This window comes from Ictalurus furcatus, chromosome 6 (assembly GCF_023375685.1).
Source record: "Ictalurus furcatus strain D&B chromosome 6, Billie_1.0, whole genome shotgun sequence".
Lineage (NCBI taxonomy): Eukaryota > Metazoa > Chordata > Actinopteri > Siluriformes > Ictaluridae > Ictalurus > Ictalurus furcatus.
The window spans coordinates 17,369,656-17,394,613 of NC_071260.1; the positions used below are offsets into that span (position 1 = coordinate 17,369,656).

Below are 24,958 nucleotides of genomic sequence, written 5' to 3' on the forward strand. Positions count from 1 at the left end.
ATCATTTCAGATTGGGGTAGGATATTTGTGTTTTCTATCTATCCAGGCCCAATATCAGTGTTAAATTGAGGGTGTGTCCTATTAGATTCTAAATGATGTGTAATATAAGAACAAATGTTGCTCTCATGAGGTCATGTGGATTATCAGCAAGAATATCGAAGTTCTCAGATGATTACTGCTTTTCTACTGATACAATTAGATTTCAGAGTTTTCTGGACAATACTGTAGTCATGGTCCACCTACTCATATGGTGCTGTGAAAAAGTATTTGTGATTTCCTCTGTTTTTATGTATATATCATATTAAATTGTTTCAGAAATAAAACAAAATCAAAGATAAAACAAAGGCAACCTGAGTATGATTGGGGTTCAGCTGGACTAGACACAACCAGGCCTGATTACTGCAAACCCTGTTCAATCAAATCAACACTTAAATAGAACTTTTTCAACATCAAGTTGATTAAAAGGTCTTACCCAGTAACACTATGCTGAAACTGAAAGAAATTCCAGAAATGATGAGGAATAAGGTGATTGAAATATATCAGTCTGGGAAGGGTTATAAAGATATTTTAAAAGCTCTGGGATTCCAAAGAACAAGAGTGAGAGCCATTATCTCCAAATGGAAAAACCTCTGCACAGTAGTGAACCTTCCCAGAAGTGGCCGACCTTCCAAAATTCCCCCAAGAGCACAGCAATGACTCATCCAGGAAGTCCCAAAAGAGCTGAGGACATAACGAAGGAACTACAGGTCTCTCTTGCATCAATAATGGTCACTGTTCATGACTCCACTATCAGAAAGACTCTGGGTAAAAATGGCATCCATGGAAGAGTGGGGAGGTGAAAACCACTGCTAACCCAGAAGAACATTAAGGCTCGTCTGAATTTTGCCAAAACACACCGTGATGATTCTCAAACCTTTTGGGAGAATGTTCTGTGGAGTGATGAGTCGAAAGTGGAACTGTTTGGAAGACAGGGGTCCCGTTACATCTGGCGTAAACCAAACACACAATTCCACAAAAAGAGCATCATACCTACGGTCAAGCATGGTGGTGGAAGTGTGATGGTGTGGGGATGCTTTGCTGCTTCAGGGCCTGGGCAACTTGCAATAATTCAGGGAAATATGAATTTTGCTCTCTACCAGAAAATCCTAAAGGAGAATGTCTGGTCTTCAGTCTGTAAATTGAAACTCAAAGATTATGCAGCAAGACAATGATCCAAAGCATAGGAGTAAGTCCTATTTCTAGAAGTAAGTGAAAGACTGATCTCCAGTTATCAAAAGCGTTTGGTTGCGGTTATTGCTGCTAAAGGTGGCACAATCAGCTTTTAAGTTTAAGGGGGTAATTAGTTTTTCGCATTGGTGATAGGTGTTGGATAATTTTTTGGCTCCAATTAAAAATAAATAAATAAATAAAAACTGTTTACTCAGGTTGCCTTTGTTTTATGTTGTTTCATTTGAAGATCTAAACCTATTTAGTATGAGATGTACACAAAAACAGAAGAAATCAGGATACAAATACTTTTTCACAGCACTGTGTGTGTGTAGAGGATACTATAATCTACATACTCCACAGACCTTATGCAGACTTGTACACAATCAGAGCTAACCTTTTATTTCTTAAATGCCTTCAATACCATCCTGCCTTTCCAATTGGGAAATAAACTCAGCACAATGCAGGTTGATGCCATTTTTATCTCTGGGGTCATGGACTATCTGAACACCAGGTATACATAACTAGCATTTTCTCTTACTTGCAGTATCTATTATTTCTGTTATTTTTGTTTTGCATTGTGGACAGGAAACCTTTGGGAATTGGAAAGGCTAGTGTAGCCAAAACATATAAACACTGTTTTCAAATTTACTTCGGTTAGTATGGACTAGTACTAATACACACAAGGCTTGGTCTCAATCATAATCATGTCACAATCTAAAAATATTGTTCTATTTTGTTGAGCCTGCAAGCCGGTGAATAATGACAAATAACACTTTCAAATATTTATTAAACAGTATTAAAGACAGAGGTATAGGCTACCATCAGGACTCAAATGCAGTCATGAAAAAATAGGGCTTTTCTGAAAGTTTGTTACAGTCTATACAGTGTTCAGTGTGACCGCTATTATGAGAGCAGTCAAAGCTTTACCAGTTTAAAAAAAAAAAAATTTAAATAGTGTCATCATAAAGAATACAGCCCTAGTATCAACATAATATTGATAGCTTGCAATATAAAAAATGATTAAGCTTTTTTTTTTTTTTTTTTTTGCAAAACACTTATTTTTCTTAAAGGCAGACATTAAAATAATATATAAAAAGCATTTACAGTTGAGGGTAAACAAACCTATTTTTTTCCTAATCTCAAACCTTTATTTAAGAAGTGCATCAAACAAAAATAAATTGTCCTCTTTCCTTAATCATGTCCTGAATTTATATAAGTATGCATGGCATGTTCAAAGATGCACTGTCCTTCATTCATTTACATACTCTCATGATATGAAGCAAAATCAAAGAATATTCCATTCCATCATAATGTTTTTCTTTCTTTTATGACAGAATTTTGTACACCTGAAGAAAATTTGTGTGGCTGTATGTGACGACCTGGATCTCCATACAGCATGCCAATACTCCATGTGTTCCCAGTTTGGTCTGGAGAAGCTGGACTGAGGACTCTTAGGGCCGTGCTCCAGGGTTCAGCGTCAGATTAGCCATGAGTTCATGAACAGAGGCAAATATTGTACATTCTCCTAAAAAATAACACATGCATTTTATTACAAGACTATTTACAATTGTATTTTTTTTTAAAGAAAGAAAACCAAAAAATTATAATCTCTTTATCTATACCTACATATCTCTATCTATACCTATTTCTCTCTTTATCTATCTCTATCTCTCTCATTCATATATATATATATATATATATATATATATATATATATATATATATATATATATATATATATATATATATATATATATATATATATGAATTTATTCCAATTATTGGCAATAAAACGATATTGATTTATGAGATGTGTGTGTGTGTGTGTGTGTGAGAGAGAGAGAGAGAGAGAGAGAGAGAGAACAGATAGAATTATAAATAAGAAATGGTGGGAACAATTTCATCATTTAACACACAATTTGTATCCATGAACAGGGATAATCCAACGAACATAACGCCAGGTCCATAATTAGAATTTCTTGAATTTTAAATGCAAGTAATTTATTAGGAAACTTTGAGCCATTAGCACCTTTAGCACCTTTATAATCATTGTAGCATAATTCGCATCATTATTCAACCTTAGTTTACTCTGACAAACCTAACGGTTAAACAAAACAGAACATGTGCAGCAAAACAAGTCACATGACTGCCGAAGCTTGAACGCATACCTGGTCGAGCTGGGTGGTGCTCATTAAACCTCCTGAGGATGGTGCTAACCATGAGGGCAGCGGCTCCAGAGGAGCTGTGCTGTCGGGGGATGTCAGCCTGTTGCGTCAGCCCTGTGGCCATGTCGTACACGATGGGCACGATGATGCTGATGGGCTCCTGAGGCACTGGCACTCTCTGGGTCAGCTGGAGCTGTGGACCAAGATTTTAGTTATTCAGAAGATTCAGCGATTGACGGGAGGTCTGTTCCTCCTTTTTATACTTGCAACTCATGTTTTTCTCCATTATTTTATCCTGATTAAGTACCACTTTGCCTTAGGAAAATATAAAGGACAAAATATAGTCACAGCTCCAGTAGTGAGTTGAGTCATGACCATACTTACAAAGAAAAGCATTTTGGTCTTGAGCACTACAGCGATAGTTCCTGGAGGAGCGATGGGTGGTGCGCTGGGTGGGATAGTCAGACAGAACTGCACATTCCACTTTAGTTGGGCTGCTTGGTCAGGGAACTGCAGGAGTAAAAAAATAATTAATAATGAGAATCACATAATACAAACAGACACGTGCACTCAGATTCATGCACTGTCTTACCAGCTCAAGCTTCATAATTCGAACACAGTCTCTGAGGATGTTCGTGGGAGCCCCCAGAAGTTTTGTAAAGGCATTTAGAGTGTTGTACTTAAAGGGTGGACCAGCAACCTAAAAAATATAATAATAATAAAAACATGGGACAAGAAGATGGTTATTTCCACTTCAAGAGCATGGTACACAGTTTTGAACAAGGAGGGCCAGAGTTTGGCACATTGCAAACGTCCTTGGAAAATACACCAATTAATATGTTGGTTAGGTGAGCAGGGAAACTAGCAAACTGTGCTGAACTCTATCCCTCAAAGACCAAAGCCCATCACCAAGAACACTTTTTGGTTGATTTATGAAGTTAATCACAGAACAGAAGTTTTAAATTTAGTCCTCTGAAATGGTCTGAACAGGAAATAGTTCCAGAGACATGAAATTAATTAAATTCCTACAGTCACTTGCACTAAAATTGTCAAGCTAATCATTTAATCTACAGACGACGTCCTCTGGAATAAGGGCTGGGGATGATTCCTCGCTTACCCTGGTCTCGAAGAACTTCTCCAAAACTTGCAGTTCTTCCTGTGACCAGGGACCAGTGTTCTCTGGTGTGACCTTCAGCTGCAGAGTCTGGTAGCTCTTTGGGTTCAGAGCCACCCGACATTTCAGCACCTCTGTCTTAAACATGATGACTCCTGGCTCATTGGAGTTCACAATAGTGAGCTATGGAAAGGAGGGAGAGATGGTGGTTAGAGTTCGGCTATGTACAGATATAGGAACATGTGCAGACACTTTACTCAGACACAGATTAAGCCTGTTAAGGTCATTCAAAAGAATAATTATTGTTATTATCAGCTTATTATAGTGTGTGATAAGAGTAAGGAAAGGTTAAACTTGTGGAAGTACTGGAAGGGGGGAAAAGCTATTGTATCACATAATTTGCACTCCCTATTTCACATACAAAAAAGAAAAAAGAAAAAGACAGAAAAAAAAGAAAGAAAGAAAAGAAAAAAAAGACAGGCCATGAAGTGAGAAGTGAATATACTAATGAATGCAATCAACTGCCTATCACTAGACAGGGTATTTAATCATAGGGTTATACCCCACCCCCCCTTCATTATCAGGAGACCAACAGTGTAAAGCAGAGGAACTCACATTGGGTTCCAGCTGAATGATTCTCTGCAGATGCCTCCTCATAATGACCGAGCCCAGGAAGCGCTCAAGTGGCGAACACAGGTAGCTACCAGCCAGCCCAGGCACCAGGCACATGGTGGGAGAGGGCAGCAGTAGCACATGCAAGGCATTGTGGGTGAGGATGGTGGGGATAGAGGCCGCCCATGAGCGCTGAGGTAGCTTACGAGGTGGAGGCATACTGGTCGGCATTACTTGGGAACCTACACACACACGATATCAACGCTATTCAGTTCCGCTGGCTGATAAAGTTTTACCAGTGTGATTGTGAAGAACAATATTCAATATTAAAGTTTTAACAAATACTCAAATAACACTTTCTTCTTCATTATGCTTAAGAAAAGCCATTTGAAGTGAATATATATGGATTTTGTGTGTTTACTCACTGGTCCCAGCACGAGGAGAGTGCGAGGCATCTGGAATGGGCGAGTGGAGAGAGGGGTTACCAGGTGACATGCCATGCATGCGCGGCGAGGGGCCTGAGACTTGTGGAGAGCTAGGCCACGTGCCGGTCCTCTGACTGGGAGATACCATTGGGTACGGGGAACTGGGGTCCAAAGCTCCTGCAGCGCAATCAGAGTACAGCCTGAAGACACTTCCCAATATTTATTTTATTCTCAGTGCCACTTAACAACAAAATCCAACAAAATCAGGGTTGTTAAGCAGGTGATGTACCTGAGGATTTATAATCAACTTATTTACCATCAAACTTCCATTCAATCACATGACAGTGTCAGATTTGGTCTTTACATTAATGTTAACTCCTGAGTGATTAGATAGAACTATACTCTAAATGTCACAGATTTTAGATCTAAATCTTACACCGCCTTTGTTATTGAGTCTGATGAAATTGCCTTAAGAAATATTTTTCATAAATTGTTTTTGAAAGAAAGTGTTTTATGAAGGTGAATCAAATGAAAACCTTCTTTTATTGTTTTTATTATTTTTATTTTGCATTGCTTATTCCAAACAGGTGTCACATAAAGGTATTGTTTCTCTATGTGATCTCCGCTCATTCAATGCAAGCGTTCCAGTTCTCAACAAATGCCCCGTTTCCTCTAGAAAAATAAATAAATAAATCTACCGGTTGCTAATTTATGTCACACTTTTAAGGTTTTCATTTGACTCACCCTCATAAATACATACAAGAAAAATGAAGAAATAAATGCTTGATTTGAACTCATTAAAGTAACGAAGTGAATTAAACAATCATAAGATTTATTATTAATAAGCACTCAATATGCCTCAGTCCCATAACAACATACATGCACACAGGGAACATTGATTTTAGTGGAACAAATAAGAAATTTGTAATAAACAGCCAAACCACCACCACCACCAAATCAGTGTCCATTCAACCCCACTTGTTAATGTTAGTAAGAAATTAGTCCCTTCACCAACCTTGCTCACACAGTCATCCCTGTAAGAATCCCTGCCAGAGCCTACACAGCTATGTCACAGAGCCTGCTGACGGCTGCATCTCTGTAGAGGGAACAGCTAAGGCCAGTTGAAGCCATTACCAAGCTCTGAATGCTGCCCCCTCTGACACTTACCATGTGGGCTGGCAAAGTTGGAGGTCTGGCCCATAGAAATGCCCAAAGAGGAGGGAGACGGAGTGGGCCCGAAGGGCGAGGGCGCCCGCAGAGCTCCACTAGGGGAATTTGCTGCATGGATGTTCCCTGCACACAGTCAACTGATGAGAAGTCTGTCTCTCCCATTGTTACTCTCTCTCTCACACACACAAACAAATCCACACACACACACTAAAGCTGAAGCAGGACAGCAGCTACAGCCCTACGATTGAGATGAGTGGACAGGCACAGGGCAGTTGGCATGCTCTGACCCAGAATTTCATGTGCATGGTCAATGATGATGTGAATATACACAGCCCAAAAACAGCACCATGCATGTCTGCATAGTGACAGGCTAGTTGGGTGCATGGCACTTGCAGCATGTGGCAAAACAGTCATAAGACTACTTACTTTTTATGCCCTAATAACCACAATGAGGCGCCAAGCGAGCACGACATGTGTAAAGAATCAGAACCACATACTGCACCAGAAACTCAGCTTACCTGGTGAATGTGTTGGCATCATCGAGGGTGATGGGGCCACACCGCCATGGTAGGGGTTGTTTGGAGAAGTGAGGGGTGGGTAGACCCCTTGGCCTCTGATTGGCTGTTGAGGTTGCATGTGGGGCATGAGTGTGTCCAAGACATCCACACCCACCGGAGAGGGAGGATTGTCATCCTCGTTGACTGAACGCCGCCGTGCATCCTGGTTGCTGTCCACAAACATGTTCAAGAATGTCTGTGGTGAAAAAAAGACTTGTGGTGAGAGCCTAGTACAAAATAGAGACATTGGAAAGAGCTAACATCTACTCTACATTGTTATGTTGCAAAGTAAATAAAATAATTATTTTATGTTCGTGTCAAAACAAAAAACCAAAACAAAAAAGGCCTTTATACCTTTAGTCCAGGAGCTGGATAGAAGCCTTCTACAATCTTGGTGTTATCAAAGAGGCTGTAGGCACCATCGCGGATGGCCACCACGCCTCGACTGCGGCAGTAGATGTCGATGCAGTACATGTTGCGGAAGGCTAGGCGGATGTGGGTGGGGGACTGGGGCAGGATGGAGAAGCACTGGTAGGCTGTGTTGGTCCTCTGGGTCAGACCCAGCATGGGCACAGTTGGCAGTTTGTTGATAGCATTCAAAGGGGCCTGTGTGTCTGACAGTACCTGCAAGGGCAAAAAGAATCATTTAGGAGTTAATATCACTTGACATTTCTTTTAAGATGCAGGGAACTGGCTGGTACATTGCCAGTGATGGAGCAGGATGGCTATAATCAATTGAGCTAAACACTGCCAGCAATTTTTGTAGAGTACATGTTCTAAGCTGATTTGCTCTACACTCCTCACAGGACTCGGAAAAACAAACAGCCGTCCAGTCCAACCCTACTCCTGGAGATTTCCATTTTAATTTCAATCTACTCTATTTAATCTAGATCAATATTGGCATTTTGAATATTAGAGCGAGGTTTGTTGTAATTAAACTCAGCAGCACGTAGGATCTTCAGGCATCAGCATGTCTACGCTAGAACATTTAAGTCCACTGAGGGAAAAAATCTAAATAGACCTGTAGGAGCTGCACCACACTGGGGGTCTTGTTGAACATCTCCTGGAGCTGGTGAAGGATGATGTTGTGGCAGTTGCTGCAGCCTGAGTTTGGCCCGACTGTGCCCAGAGCAAGGTGGAAGCGTTGGGTTACAGAGTTCCACTGGATCGTTACCTTCAGGTTACATCACATCAGGCGTTACAAGCGACTATCATGCAGAGCAATCAATGACTACGCTAAATCCATTAGCCATGTACTAATTCAAAGTGAGTATCCAGTTCATAAACGTATACTTACAGAGCTGCCTTTTGTGTTGCCATAACAGAGGACTAACTTCCGATAATTATACAACCGTATTTCAGAGAAGAGGTTCAAGTAGGAGGGCATTTCTGCAAAGGGAGGAAAAAATTTGACATAAACTTAGTTCTACGGAATATGGAGAATGGCACGGTGGCACAGCAGGGTCCTCAGTTAAATCCTGAACTCAGGCTCATGTCTGTGCGGACTGTGCACATGTTCACCCCATGGTTTCACCCACTGGGTTCTCTGGTTTCCTCCCGCCTTCCGAAACGGTGCCATTAGATGGAAGGCCTTTGGTAAATTACTCCTAGTTGTGAAACGAGAGTGTGTGTGTGTGTGTGTGTGTGTGCGCGCGCACGCGCATGCATGGTGCCCTGTACTCACCAGATAAAGCACGTGAGAATTCCAGCACACACTCGTACAGCTGGCTGATGCTGTTCCAGTCATTTAGGAACATTTCCACCACCTTCCGTCCTCCCACCGGCTCCGACAACGGGTTCTCGTATGTCAGGTAGACATGTCGCGTCGAGGCTGCATGAAAACACACACACAGCCGGACTCGTAATCGCTGAAGCGCAAACCGATCCACTTATGTCTGTTTCCTGACCGTCGTGAGTGGCATGTGATCAATAAAAGTTGATTTCTAATATGCATTAACTCGCATTAAAATGAGTCCAGTGCTACAGTACTAAAAGCCAGCAAGGATTAATATAATCGCACCCTGTTCTTTACTTGAGGTGCTGTTGAGGGGGCAGTTGGCAAAGACCAGCTCTGCCACCCATGTGCGGTTATTTCGGCCCTGCAGTCTGAAGGTGCAGTCCAGCAGAGAGCGATCCAGAGCCTTCCTCGTCTCCTCTCCCACACATTTAGCAGGCGGCACCCTGAGAGACGAGGAACAGAGCGCTGCATGGTGAAATAACTAAGCCAACAGAATATAAACAAATACTGGCATGTCTGTAAGCACACTGTGTTTAAAACTGCAATGTGTATATGCCTCTACATGCAGCGCACACTATATAGCGGTATGTAGTCTTAGGAGATGCTCACCTGAGAAGACGAATAGCATGGCTACATCCATCTCCTTCAACCTGGACCCCTTGATGAGGTATCTCCATATTAGACAGCTGAGGACAAATAAATTATGGATATAAGAACATACCCACGTATTTTGTAAAGTAAGAACAAACAAAAACAACAGAAGCGTAAAATGAGAAAGTAAATCTGGACTGTACCTCACAGCGCAGGCCAATGAGAGGCATGTTGGTGTCACACATGGCTACCAGGTGAGCTAGCTCCTTATTGAATGCACACATCTCCCCTGAGCGCTTGGGCTTTTTAGGCTCAGCAGCACCCTGCTCTACCGACAACTGCAGAACAACATCCATTTCACATGTTTCAGATTTGGAAATTATTATTAAAGAAATATTGTGAAGGGGAAAAAAAAAAAAAGGAACTAAATTTACACAATTTTTCCCCCCATACCCCAATCAAACTGCCAAGCTCTTAATACTGCACTGAGAGTAATGTAGCTAATACGTAATTAAATCTCACACAAACGTTTGCCGTAAACACACAACAAAATACTAGCTTTAAACAATATCGCTAAGCTATAAAAGTTGTTCTTCAAATAAAGGAATAATCAGCATTTACACGTTTTAAGTTTAAAGGTGAAGTATGTATGTGAATTTTAAAAATTCCTCCTTCAAACTTTTTCAGTCTGTGCTGAGTTTTTTTTCCATCATTGCTGCAGCCAAAAAAGCTTGATCTTTCTGCTGCTTTTTTTTTTTTTAAATTGTGACGCAACTGGAGGGGTTTTTTTGTACTTTTTTTTTTAATTGCACAAAATTGTTTTGCACGGTCTTCCACAGTGGTGAAATGAGACCTTTTAGCTTTACTCATGTTCGATGCACATGAAGTGAAGAGTGCTTTGGCTGAATGCATGTCATATCACTTGCTGCGTGTTGGCCCAGATCTGTGGAAAATCTGCGGTAATTTAGAAAAATTTTGCAAGCTCCTCCGAATTTTGTGGAATTGGCTCGATTTTGCGTTCATTTCTGTGATGCCAAAAATCGCGACATCCTGGAGGGACTGTTTTTGTTCTCTAACGTGGAATGATAAATTGCTCTAAGGAGCAAAATTTTTCTGGCTGTCCAACATGGCTGCCAATACAAATGTTCAACTTGTAATTTTGATAAATTTGACTACTAAAAGTTTAGCAGTTTACTATAAAAAATTACAGATTTTAATAATACCAATCTAGCTGTTCATGCACTGTCCCACTGCGCTACTTCAGCTGGGGCAGGACAGCACATGAACAGCCTACTTATCCAGCAGACAACACGTTTGCTAGTAAAACTACAGGTTGCACAATCATGACATCGATCTAGATTATGATTTCAAATAAGGTTTACAGCATTTTGTACCAAATGTGTGATTGTAGGACTTAGGTTTATTTCTATGGAGGTTATGCTTCACTTATGGTCACGAGTGAAAAAAACAGAGACGCAAACAAGGGAGCATAACATATAGCCTGAGTTTTACTTCTAACCAAACAATGTGAGTGGAATGGAGCTGCAGCAGTTTCCACTCTCCCCTTTTTATCACATTTGGTAAACACTGCTCACATACCCTGGTTCACTCTCACCATTAGTAGTTTTATTTAAACATGTATTTTAGATCATTTTCATGCTCTTTGCAAAAACACTCAAAATAAAAATTACAAATCCCATGCTTTTAAACAAATATACAGTGCAAGTGAATTACGGGCCAGGTGACGTTCAAGTGGTATCAGAGTGAGAAAGAACACTGTCTCTATAAACACTGACTTTCTAAAAAGCTGCTCCGTGCTCCAGGCAAAATTACGCCACTTTAGGAAATTTGGGTAAATTCGCTTTTTCTGCCAAAATATTCCTTTTTGTTAACATTTAGGTTGTAACTTCTGTGTAAATAGCAGGAAGCTTTATTCATTCACCGAGAACTAATAGTGCTTCCCACCTTCCTCTTACTACCAGGCCGGGTCAAGCGGCCAGAGGAGAAGTCCTGCACCAGCTTCTCAAGGTCGGGCTTGAACTGCTGCAGCAACAGGGCGCACGGTAGCCCATCCTCCCCCTCTGGCTGGCTCACTGATAGGAAGTAATATTTATACTGCAGCTCTGTGGGGTTGCTGGGGATGTCAAACATTTCGACCACCTGAGAAGAGAAGAGCAGCAGACTTCTAGACCATAACACAAAATGAAAAAACTGACTTTCCAAACAATCTTTCCACTGGTTTTTGTCCAAACAAACAATCCACAGAGGAGGCTTACGATGTAGTACTGTGGGAGACGGGTGAGTTTGATGAAGAGGCGGTGTTTTGTAAGGCTGCCAACAGGATGAGAGGCGGCGTTAGATAAGTGGAGAGAATCTGTGCACACTGTGGGTAGATGTTTCACAGACTGTCTGCACCGCTGCTCACCCAGCCAGAACCTATTCAACAGAAAAAGCAATTAAATATCCATTTTTACTTTAAGTCAGCTTTTGTATGAGGGAGAATAACAATTTGCCTTTAAGAGAAAGTATATAAGTATAATTATATATATATATATATATATATATATATATATATATATATATATATTGTCGCGACGGACCAACAGCCGGCGCGCATGAGAAGAAAGGCGCTCCTTCCTCAACTGCCGCACCGGCACGAAGCGGACAGCCTCGTGCCAAACACACCAGCAGCCGGAAGGACCGTCACGGCGGGGCTGCTGACGCTACGCCGGCCGGTGATTGGGGAGTCAGGCGGGAAAAATCCACCACTCAGGCGACAGAGGAGGAGGATAAAAGGGCGCGCTTCCGGCCATACAGGAGGAGAAAGACCGGCGGTGATGAGACAGAATCTGTGCGTGCTCTCCAGCGGCCTACAGACGCGCAACGCGGAGCACCCCGGGAATATTGATCCACGCCGACCACTAACCTCTCTCCCTCTCTCGTCTCTCTCTCCCTCCGAAGGTGTGAGCGCGGACGAGGCCACCGGGCGGTGAAAACACACACACCGGTAGATGACGGAAGGACACGCCCTCAAGAAGGTCACGCAACAGCCACACCCCCACGGACCCCCCACGCACTCACACACACACTGAGTTAAAATAAAACACCCTTAACCCCTGCAGTCCGTCTCTTGTGGGTCTGTGCTCTGCCCTCCCCCTGAGCTAACTCCCTACAATATATTATATATATATATATATATATATATAAATAAAAGAGCTGCAACAACGAATCTCATTATCGATTAGTTGGTCTGCGCGCAGCACGGGGGAGATTTACTCATTGCGTTACTTCTCTTCCGAAAACACGCTTTGGAGAGTAAATACTAAAGTTGTTTCCCAAATGAAGTACTGTACACTTAGACTATGCACTCTACCATCTAGTGTGTGCATTTTAGAAAAGTAAGATCATCTCAAATACATCACTAGCGGGTTTTTACTAACCGGAACTTTAAGCGGCTTCTAGGCGATGGCGCATGACGTCATATGCACGCTAGCATTAGCAGACACCCAGATTCACGGACAATGGCTTTCTTCAGTTTACTTTCTGTCAGCGTTACCTTTTATTCCCAACATGACCTCAGTCACCATCAGACGGAGGCAAAATCGTCACGTGACTGAGGAAGAAAGTCCTCTAAGGCAGGGAGCATTTTATATTAAACACCGCAGGGATCAAACAGTGCTGCACGAGCACAAAGTTATGTTTATATCCAAAATGCTCCACTGTGTGTAAGGGGCAGGGGAAAGTGGTGCAAGCTGCTTAAAAAGTTTAGTTTAATTTAAGTTTATTATCATTATATGTTGTATTTGTGAGCTTGCAGTGTAAATTCTGTTGTTTATTATAACGGAAGGGGTGTGTTAGTAACAAAAAAATCGATTAATAAATCGATTATGAACATAATCGTTAGTTGCAGCCCGAATATATAACATATACATACATTTTATATATATATACATACATTTTACATACATATATATACATACATTTTACACACACACACACACACACACACACACACAATATATATATATATATATATATATATATATATATATATATATATATATATATATAAATGAGAGAGAAAGAGAGCTTCATAATGCTTACTTCAGCTGCTGTAACCATGTGATGATGCGCTTCATGTCATCATTGATGGTTTTCTCAATGTCATCCAGCATGGACTGATCTGCAAAACAGAACCGCATTAGTGACTGGTAGTCTGTGGTATGTTGATTATACAGCCAGAAAATAGGAATATTACATCATCGTCAGGGTGAGGGGTCTCAACAAATACACACTACCGGTCAAAAGTTTGAAGACACTTGACTGAAATGTTTCTCATGATCTTAAAAATCTTATGATCTGTAGGTGTACAATTAAATGTTTGAAACTGGCGTGAAATAGTTGTGCCAACATTTCTTTCATTAGAAAACTAACATTTTATTCACAAAAAAAAAATTATTTTTGTATTTTTTTAACGGATGACTTGGAGCGAAATATTCCAAAAAGCATCCAGTAAGTGTCCAGTATAGTTGGGAACTCCTTTAATACTGTTTAAAAAGCACCTCAGGGGGAATTCCTCAATAAATCAGTTGAGAAAATGCCAAGAATACATTTCTGGAAATGCTAAGCAAAAACAGTGTCTACTTTGAAGAAGCTAAAATATTAAATTATTTCGATTTATTTTGGATTTTTATCACAACATATTTCCCATAGTTCCATTTGTGTTACTCCAGAGTTTTTATGAGTATTATTATTCTAAAAATGAGGGGGGGGGGTCTAAACTTTTGACTGGTAGTGTATCATCAAGAATTTTTTTTAATTGTATTTCAAAATGGTTGGAGTGTAATTTCTGAAACACCTTTGATGTCTACTTAGACAATGTTTCTACTTCAATTCTTCTTCAATCGCTTTTTATGCAAGGTTGCAATAGACATGCAATTACACGCATAACACTAGATGTGCCAATACGAGTTCATCATGAGTGTGAAAGACAACTGTGTGTGTTTACAAAGAAATGGCAATCATGTAGAGGATGTCTTGTAAATAAAGTTACATTTTGCTTTAAAAAAAGATGATAAATAAATAAATGTTAATTTCCCCGATGTACAGAGACTTCTGGGACACCCGGTAGATCAATAAGAAGAAAAACAAAGAAGAAATTTTGAAAATAATAATGAATAAATATAGCTTGCAAATCAATTTGAAAAAAGTGAGAACTAAGCCTTTAAAACATACAGAACCATGATGAGTTTTTAAGGGAAAAAAAAAAAAAAAAAATTGCTTACCAATTCCATATAGCATTGGCTGAAACATGCCAGAGTGCAAGTCAACAAATATGTGTAGACACTCGGATCGTCCGCACGGCTCCAGAATAGGAATGACGAGAGTAGGCAGAGCAGTCTCTATAAACGCTGCAGTGAAAACCCACACACTGATTACACATTCATACGTGTGGTAACATTGTTGAACATGCTTAGGAAGAGGTTTCCTGGTAAATAAAAGCACAGACTCTTACAGTTGTCACTGGGATTGCCGCTCTTCAGTATGGCTTTGAGTTCCTGCAGCTTCTGATAGGAGCGGGCATGAACACTATCAATCAAAAGCTTCTCCACTGAGAGGTGGTCAATCTGCAGTGGGGAAAAAAAAGAAAGCTCGATAAGTGACGTAAAAGGAAAGGTATTACAGGCTACCAGTGCAGTTCACAATCTAGAAAACACTCAGAATCTGAAGAGAATTCAATCCAGACACACACACCTTCATGGCTCTTTCCATTAGTTTGGAATCACAGGCTGGCAGAGGAGGCTCATGGGAAATCTGCAATGGCTTAGATCCATCAGTTTCGTCGATCTTGATGGTGACTTTGTGCACCGATGCTGTACCTGTCTTGCGGCCCAGCACCTGTTGACTGGAAGAACAGAGCACGATGAGCCACTGTTACAGATTGGTGAGCCTTTAGAAGTTTTAGAATGAGACTATCTTACTTCCAGACAGACAGGGTGAGGCACTTAGCGGGAAAGTAGCGCTCCACCTGCACTAAATCTCCCCAGCGCTCTCTGATCAGCATCAGAGTCTGAGAGTGCAGCACCTCCAGCTGAAGGGAAAGGCAAAATGAATCTGATGACCTCAGTCAAGGACTGAACAGTGACGGCCATGGGCGAGTAAATGGAGTGTAAAATTGATCATGTGAATATAAACCCTCGAACGACGACGGTGCGTTGTGGATTCCTTGCAAAAGAGCATGAAACTAGTTTAAGATTTTATACATAAAATACTTGGCTACAAGATCTCAAGATTTTATAATTACAAAGACAAGTTTCAGAGTTTGGTTTTAGCCCTGAAAACCAGCATTAAAACACCTTCACGGCTGCAGTAAACCAAAAGGGTGTTGAAGAAAAACAGTCAGCAGAAGTGCTTACTGGAATGCAGTTAATGCCTGCACTTTGTGCATAGCTACAGATTATCAATACAAACCCTTTCACAGCAGCTTCTGTCTCACCTGGCATTCTGCCCACTCCAGTAACGTGTGTGTGCAGCGCCATAGTGATTAGACTACATACTGGCTGCGTCCGAAATCGCGCACCGAGACATTACCTACTTCATTCGATTCGGTACCTACTGCTCAGCCTGTGATGCAGTACATACTGATCGCTATGTGTGTGTAGTATGAATACAACCTGAATGTATTACATCCAGTATGTTCACATTTTACGTTTACGGCATTTGACAGATGCCCTTATCCAGAGCGACTTTTATCTCATTTATACAACTGAGCAATTGAGGGTTAAGGGCCTTGCTCAAGGGCCCAAAAGTGGTAGCTTGGCAGTGCTGGGGCTTGAACAACTGACCTTTAACCACTGAGCCACCAATGCCCCATGATGACACTGTCATGTGACCTACGAGGTCATAATAACCGCAGAAACTTAGAGACTGACCAGATTAGAGCACCTGTACCGCAACTGTTTTTTTTCTTGTTTAAAGCTTCAACAAGTTAACAATTAAGTCAGGTTTCACTAAACAAGTACGGTTTAACCACAAGGAACAACGTTTAATACCGACTGCTCTCCCTTAAAAAGAGCCGGCGCACTGCCTTCCACCATTTTGGATTCGGACAGCTCTTCCGCTCCGGTCCCGTTGTCTTATGGGATAGCGCAGTGTGCATTGCTTCCATACAGCAGAATTTCGGCGCAAGCGGTAGGACGTCCAGGTATTACTTGCCTACTGTTTCAGGAATACTGTGAACACGGACATACAGTATCTCACAAAAGTGAGTACACCCCTCACATTTTTGTAAATATTTGATTATATCTTTTCATGTGATAACACTGAAGAAATGGCACTTTGCTACAATGTAAAGTAGTGAGTGTACAGCTTGTATAACAGTGTAAATTTGCTGTCCCCTCAAAATAACTCACACAGCCATTAATGTCTAAACCGCTGGCAACAAAAGTGAATAAACCCCTAAGTGAAAATGTCCAAATTGGGCCCAAAGTGTCAATATTTTGTGTGGCCACCATTATTTTCCAGCACTGCCTTAACCCTCTTGGGCATGGAGTTCATCAGAGCTTCACAGGTTGCCACTGGAGTCCTCTTCCACTCCTCCATGACGACATCACGGAGCTGGTGGATGTTGGAGACCTTGTGCTCCTCCACCTTCCGTTTGAGGATGCCCCACAGATGCTCAATAGGGTTTAGGTCTGGAGACATGCTTGGCCAGTTCATCACCCTCACCTTCAGCTTCTTTAGCAAGGCAGTGGTCGTCTTGGAGGTGAGTTTGGGGTCGTCATCATGCTGGAATACTGCCCTGCGACCCAGTCTCCGACGGGAGGGGATTATGCTCTGCTTCAGTATGTCACAGTACATGTTGGCATTCATGGTTCCCTCAATGAACTGTAGCTCCCTAGTACCGGCAGCACTCATGCAGCCCCCATGCAGCCCAGACCATGACACTCCCACCACCATGCTTGACTGTAGGCAAGACACACTTGTCTTTGTACTCCTCACCTGGTTGCCACCACACATGCTTGACACCATATGAACCAAATAACTTTATCTTGGTCTCATCAGACCACAGGACATGTTCCAGTAATCCATGTCCTTAGTCTGCTTGTCTTCAGCAAACTGTTTGCGGGCTTTCTTATGCATCATCTTTAGAAGAGGCTTCCTTCTGGGACGACAGCCATGCAGACCAATTTGATGCAGTGTGCGGCGTATGGTCTGAGCACTGACAGGCTGACCCCCCCACCCCTTCAACCTCTTGGCCACCGTGCTGCAGCTCAGTGTCAGGGTCTTGCCAATCTTCTTATAGCCTAGGCCATCTTTATGTAGAGCAACAATTCTTTTTTTCAGATCCTCAGAGAGTTCTTTGCCATGAGGTGCCATGTTGAACTTCCAGTGACCAGTATGAAGGAGTGTGAGAGCAATGACACCAAATTTAACACACCTGCTCCCCATTCACACCTGAGACCTTGTAACACTAACAAGTCACATGACACCGGGGAGGGAAAATGGCTAATTGGGCCCAATTTGGACATTTTCACTTAGGGGTGTACTCACTTTTGTTGCCAGCGGTTTAGACATTAATGGCTGTGTGTTGAGTTATTTTGAGGGGAGAGCAAATTTACACTGTTACACAAGCTGTACACTCACTACTTGACACTGTAGAAAAGTGTAATTTCTTCAGTGTTGTCACATGAAAAGATGTAATCAAATATTTACAAAAATGTGAGGGGTGCACTCACTTTTGTGAGATACTGTACTACTCTTGACGTACTGCATTTAACCTACTGTACAGTAGGATAGCAGGGATATTCGGACACGGCTTCTATCACAATTAATTCTGCATGTGAACAGAATTGAAATGGGGAATGTAATAATAAGTAATAAACATACAACACAACAAAACCTGCTGTTATAGCTAAATTAACAACAAGGTGTTAATGTGATAATGCTGACGTTGATTGTTTTCCAATATTTTCCAGCAGACCTCAAAAGGTTTAATTCCTCTGATACCACAGCAGTTTGCCAACAATTGCAATTTTTTTAAAGAGATTTAAGAGACTAGCTGCTTAAAATAGTTCACATTAATATACAAATGAGACAGTGAAAAGAAAACGAAAACAAAAGAAAGACGCTGAAAGGATACGTAGGCAGTTATACATATCCTGGAGTGGCTTCTCATCTGCACATAAGCGTGACTGTACCAGCTCGTGGATGAAATTCACCTGCATGCTGTGCACCAGAGCCCGGCCATCTGGGATACAAACAGGATACATTAGCAAACTTAGCTGGCCTAGGATATATAACAATGGCGCCATCTTCTATAAAAATGTGTATATACACACCGCCGGTCTCCTTGTCCTCAACCAGGATCTCCAGTTTCAGCAACCTCCACGGAATCTCCGGGTCATCCCCCATCACTGTTAGCGTGGCTTCAAACTCCCCCTCTACCCGGAACTTCACCCGGCCGTTAGCTTATTAAAGGACAGCAGCAAACAAGAGCATGAGCTCTTTCAATATTTTGCATCACTTGCGATATTTCTTTCGTGATTCAGTTGGAAGCGTCGACACTGGCGGAAGGGAAACGTGATGCCGGGTACTTACCCACAGTCAGGTTGGCCAGCTGAGGGGGCAGGTCAGTCGTGACAAGCCGGTGGCGCAGGATTTGGTTCAGCTGGTTCAGTGTGGACTGCTTCTCTGCTTTGGTGATAGGGTCTGGAGGGATTATTTTATCCTGGAACGAAACGCACACAATTTCAAACATTTCAACCATACACATACCATACCAATAGCAAGGAGTAAGACACATATAATTTACAGCAACAAATCATCTCCCTTCTTTGCAAGTAGCATGGCACTGAAGCTTTGCAAACAAGTCTGTAGAGCTGATCTATGGGTTGCGGTCGAACACTTACTCGGATGCATGTGGGAAGACGTGGGTACGACCCTGTAGTCAGAACATCAATAGCAAACGGGATAGCAAAGCTGGGCAGGCGGGCATGTACCAAGGCATCCCGGGCTAACGATGCAAGTCTGTCCGCTGTGTCAACAAATAGGAACGCTTGCTGGTCCAAAAATGCAGAGATCATCTGTAAAGGAAGATCAATGAGGAGTCAAATCTGGAAACAGTAACTCACTATGCAGAAGAGAGCCACAAATAATAATGCTGTACAAACGCTGAGGGTTATTAAAGAGGAGTAGTGTCGCACAAGCTATTAGAAGTTGCAATACAAACTGGTGAACTAGTAAATACTCGAACTTTCATGCCTTTATTTAGAGACAGACACTACGTTGATGTTGTATTAGGCCTTTATACAGCATGAGGCAAATTCTGTAAATGCAGATTGGAATCGAACCGAAAACTACAAGCGGGACGATTTTCACTGCGCAGATTTCAGGGCGATGAACATATTTACATTTATTCATTTAGCAGACGCTTTTATCCAAAGGGAAACACAAGCAAAGCGATATATCAAGTGGAGAACAATACAAGTAGTACTACCATACAAGATTTATAATTGAGAAGCAAAATGCGCAGAGCAGAAGATGAAGAGTGAGTTTTATTCAGTCATGCATGTGAACTAAACAGAAAAGACAATAACTAATCTATCTGTAGGTTCACAGTCGTATTTTCGATACTATTCCGGTTATCGGTAACAGAGGGGAAAACTACTGTATTAACACAACAATACTATTTAAGTCTTCTGACGCTTTAAAAAAAAAAGGGCAGTCGATATTTTAAACTGTTCCTGATACAAATGGATTCTCTTCTGAGTCATATTACTGAAACAAGGCTTACGGGCTAGAAACCGTTTTTATGAAGACAGAAGAGAAAGGTATTGTCTGAAGCACATACCGCACACCTCTCCACTTTCCCAGCATTACTGGCCCATTTTACAAGCGCGAGGAGCCGTACAAAGAGCTGCCGCGTCCGGCTCGCAAAATGGACAATTTCGATTTTCCTGAACAGGAGGAGACAAACGAGGACATGGACATAACTAGGATGAAATACGTTCAATCATTTATTCGACTGATGTAAAGCACAATTAAAACAACAGATCTGTGTTACATGAATGCATGACCATTATTTTACACACACAAAAAAATAAAGATTTTGTTTTTATTATTATTACTTATTTTTCTTTTCAGTTGCAGTGACTCACCTTTCCATGTCGGATTTGCGTGGAAGTCTGGAAGAAGAAGAAGAAATGATGAGTTTCAAATACATGCCACAAACAAATCACAGATCAGACTCTCAAATCCAATCCAATACAAACTCTAGGATTCAATGAGTAACAAGCTACCACTACATAAATGAACTGTGTGTATATAGATACTGATTCTGGATCATAAGCGGCTTTCTGTTCCAAAATGCTAGAAGTTATAAGTCAGAAAAATTCTAAGTGTGACAATTATTGTCGTTTTGTTTCATGTTAAAGTGACTCCTATTAGAAACATGCCCACTGAGTCAGCCTGTGCTTACGTCACTGAGGCAGCTAAGCTAGCAGCTACTGTGAGCTAAATCATTCACTGAAAATGAGCTAACACAGCTAATTAATACAGCTACTGTAATTAAGTAACAACTACATTTTATTTTCAGTCGCATTACGTAACCCGTTTAATTTGTTTACTAAAACAGCCAGTGGGGAGTGTAGAATTGTTAGTTTGTGTAGGAAGCTAAGCTAACCGCTAACGGGAGTTAACAACTCTGCTGGAACCCCAACATGTTAGCTCGTTAGCCGCTAAAACGATGGAGGACTCACAGCTCAGCCAGCAGCGTTATTTCGTGGTATGTCCGCTGAAGCAGGAACTCGATCAGGACGCTGAGACGGACTCCCTGAGTGGCCGGAGCTCCGGGGGCAGGCTGCGGCGCTGAGCTCGGCCCGCCGACGGGCACCAGCTGGCCCTCTGTACCGATCTGCACCGGAGCCATTTTACACGGCCGGTGTGTAGAGAACCGCGCTGCTCAGCCTCGAAACACACACCGCGCAATGATAAAGGGTCTGTTTGACTGTTTTTATCGCTCCTGGGTGGGGAAACACGCCTTCACCCCATGGAACAGCACTCTAAACCTGCTGCTGAATTAGCCGAGAAAAATCCCCATGGCTCCCAACCGCCATCACCGCCGAGCAGTGTGTGAAGCCAGCCGCTGTAGTGCTAGCGCACATATTGCTCTAGCGAGTTCCCAAAGAAAGTGTTTTGAAATAAAAGTTTGTTGTTTTGTTAGATTTGGGCGTTCCTTGACGCAACCAGTTTATAATATCCTGTCATGTAAAGTCTGAAATGTTATATTAATAATTTATTGTACAAAGTGTTTAACACTGAAAGAGATCAATTAACATCCACCTGATTGCGTCACTGTGAGACTTTTATTTTACAAAGAAAAAAACGCAGCTCTGCTCCACCTTCTTTGATCTCCCGAGGAAGAGTCGGTTCTAGTAAATGAGTTAGTTCTATTCAGTTCCACACAGTGTTTTTTCTCTCTCTGATTATCACTAAACATGTCTTTACAGGTCACACAGAGTCCACTGTGCAAAGTCATGGCCGTTTTCCTCTAAACCCTCCACCAGTACCACACAAGTAATCGTCGCAATGTACAGAATGGGGAAATTAAAGGTTAATCCGAAATGAATATCTAGTGCACTAGAAAGGGTGCGAAAGTCTTGATTTCAAGCCGCATTTAGCGCCCTTTATAGGGAGCATGGAGACATGTTAGGTTTATCCCATATGTGGCACTGAACAGTCATTTCCCATCTCACTGCTTTCGCTCTAATCCTGTTTCTACTCTGCTGAAGGAACATTTCGAGAGATGTTTCTAGATGTCAAACAGCAGCCTATCACTAGCCAGGTTAATTAAAATCTGGAATAAATGATGACTTATTCAGTTGTTAATGACTGTTGTCGGCTATCATTTAAATCCGTTGTACAGAACATAAAATAGAATCTTTACATAAAAGTGCATGAGTCAGAAAAGGTGGAAATATATATTTTTTTATCCTAAGACATGCATGGTAGGCTGATTGGCATGTCCAAAGTGTCCGTAGTGTATGAATGGGTGTGTGGATGTGATTGTGCCCTGCGATGGATTGGCACCTGTCCAGGGTGTACCCCGCCTCGTGCCCGATGCTCCCTGGGATAGGCTCCAGGTTCCCCACGACCCTGTAGGATAAGCAGTATAGAAAATGGATGGATGTTTATTGTTTGTCACAGTTTTGCACATGTGTACCATGTGCTTAGTACTTATTTTCTAAGAAACTCATCAGTTTCTTCTCACTGAACACCGTTAGAGCAGATAGTTTTAAATAGTTCAAGATTACCTGGCAAGAACAGTTAGTGAGTTTAAAATGTTTGAACCACAGTAAACCATGCTATTGGCACACTTCATTAAAAAATGAGCAAAGTGATTATATAAAATAAACATTACATACAATAATTTAAATTTCCCAGTCAAGTAATAGGAGAAATTATTAACTTTTTAAAATAATATGTTCTCTTAAAAATGTTTTGCCAAAGTGTTTGACACCCTTCATTTTTAAAAAGAAATGCAAAACACATGTAAAATCCACCTGTCATGCATTACAGAGCTTTAAACACAAATGTGGCAGATGGTTGTTGATCTGCAAAAATTAGGTAATAATATAACTGGCATAAGCAGTTAAGAAAACACCGGTGATTCACCCATGATGATTCATCCCCATCTCAAGATCTTGTGATCTTCCTGGACAGCTCTCAGATCTTACCTTCAGTCAACTGCACACAACCTTGGGGTGACCATGGACAATCAACTGTCCTTTTCCTCTCACACTGCTAATCTGACATGCTCATGTTGGATTTGTCCATTTCTATCCACACAAGTCACTCAGGTGCTTGTTCAGTCTCTTGTAAATTTGAGACTGGACTACTACAACTCGCTCCAGGCAGATCTGCCTCTGCGTGCCATTCGACCTCTGTAACTGATCCAGAATGCAGCTGCATGACTTATTTTTGACCTTCCTAAGTTCTCTCACACCACCCCATTGCTACGCTCCCTCCACTGGCTTCCTGATTTAAAACACTGATGCTTGCTTATAAAGCCCAAAATGGACCAGCGCCCTCTAACCTCAAATCACTTATCACACCCCACACTGCAGCATGCTCCCTCAGATCCTCTAGCAATGCTCAACTGGTGCCACCATCTCTCAGGGTACAAGGAAGTGTTTTTCATACTATAATACCTCCCAAACAGAGTATTTTAGACTGATAGTATTCTTAGTCCATGACCTAGTGAGCTAGTATCAGGATGTTTTTATTGATAGAGACTACAAAGCATTTCTGTAAGTTGCTCTGGATAAGGGTGTCTTCTAAATGCCATAACTCTCAACTCAACACAATTTATTTTATTTATATAGCACATTTAAAAACAACAGAGTTGACCAAAGTGCTTCATAACCAGAAAAACAGTTAAATGACTGTTGGGAAGCATTGTAAAGAAGAACCACAGTGTAAAATATCAGTAATGGAGATAGGTCTCTGGCTTGTGGTCCAGGGTCTCTTGTGAAGATCGATGGCATCATGAATTCTATTAATATCGGAATATTTCAGTCTGACATCTGGTTGCTTCTGCCAAGAGGTTCAGATTTGACCACTGATAGAGTCCTCAAGAAAATGATGAGCCAAACATACTTCCCAATCCGAAGAAGAAGAAGCCTTTATTTGTCATATACAGTACATTACAGCACAGTGAAATTCTTTCCTTCGCATATTCTAGCTTATTAGAAATTAACAATAGAATAAAATCGAATTCCTTTATTGTCATCATACAAAGTACAACGCCGTTCTCTCAGCTGTGCTTGCCATGCAAAATTATCAGGATAAATACAATAGAATAAGTACCATAAAACTATTGTAAACAATAAAGAAAATATAAGAGGGGGAAAAAACAAACAAAACACATACACTGAGTCCAGGGTGTGTGGTACTGACTTAAAGGAAATGGTTTAAGAACACAAAATCTGTGTTTCCCAATAATCATCTTAGTTTCTGGGTTTGAACCCATACCGAAAATCTGTGGTTTGTGGTCTGAGTAGGAGCTTAAAAGATTCTGCATGGAGGACTGAACAAAGATCTCTCTATGAGCGTCTCCAACCTTACAGGACATGACAGGAAGAGACTCAGTGCTGTTATTCTCTCCAGGGTAGGGGTCACAAAATATTGTTTGTAAGAGTAAAATAATAATGCCCCTCGCACCGTGGCTTAGTGGTTAGCACGTTCGCCTCACACCTCCAGGGTTGAGGGTTCGATTCCCACCGTGGCCCTGTGTGTGCGGAGTTTGCATGTTCTCCCCGTGCTGCGGGGGTTTCCTCCGGGTACTCCCAGTCCAAAGACATGCATGGTAGGCTTTG

At 41.6% G+C, this 24,958-nt stretch overlaps 1 protein-coding gene across 3 annotated transcripts; it reads right to left on the reverse strand.

The window, feature by feature from the left end:
- Positions 1-1,979: 1,979 nt before the first annotated feature.
- Positions 1,980-21,717, reverse strand: med14 (mediator complex subunit 14). 3 transcript variants are annotated; one of them, XM_053626783.1, is made up of 30 exons: positions 21,341-21,717; positions 20,741-20,767; positions 20,434-20,539; positions 19,493-19,666; positions 19,182-19,311; positions 18,923-19,051; positions 18,724-18,831; positions 15,563-15,695; positions 15,336-15,486; positions 15,097-15,208; positions 14,867-14,992; positions 13,686-13,764; positions 11,858-12,017; positions 11,547-11,741; positions 9,785-9,919; positions 9,600-9,676; positions 9,285-9,433; positions 8,937-9,083; positions 8,550-8,641; positions 8,274-8,426; positions 7,607-7,876; positions 7,214-7,448; positions 6,693-6,818; positions 5,526-5,702; positions 5,104-5,342; positions 4,492-4,671; positions 3,967-4,074; positions 3,759-3,884; positions 3,378-3,567; positions 1,980-2,734 (listed from the first exon to the last, which is right to left on the reverse strand). In XM_053626783.1, exons 1-30 carry the CDS (start codon positions 21,508-21,510, stop codon positions 2,661-2,663), a joined length of 4,278 nt encoding a protein of 1,425 aa, XP_053482758.1. In that variant the 5' UTR covers positions 21,511-21,717; the 3' UTR covers positions 1,980-2,660. The 3 variants fall into 3 exon arrangements, with proteins under 3 accessions (XP_053482758.1, XP_053482757.1, XP_053482759.1); XM_053626782.1 differs by having other exon boundaries at positions 9,273-9,433; XM_053626784.1 differs by lacking the exon at positions 6,693-6,818 and having other exon boundaries at positions 9,273-9,433.
- Between the last annotated feature and the right edge of the window lie 3,241 nt (positions 21,718-24,958).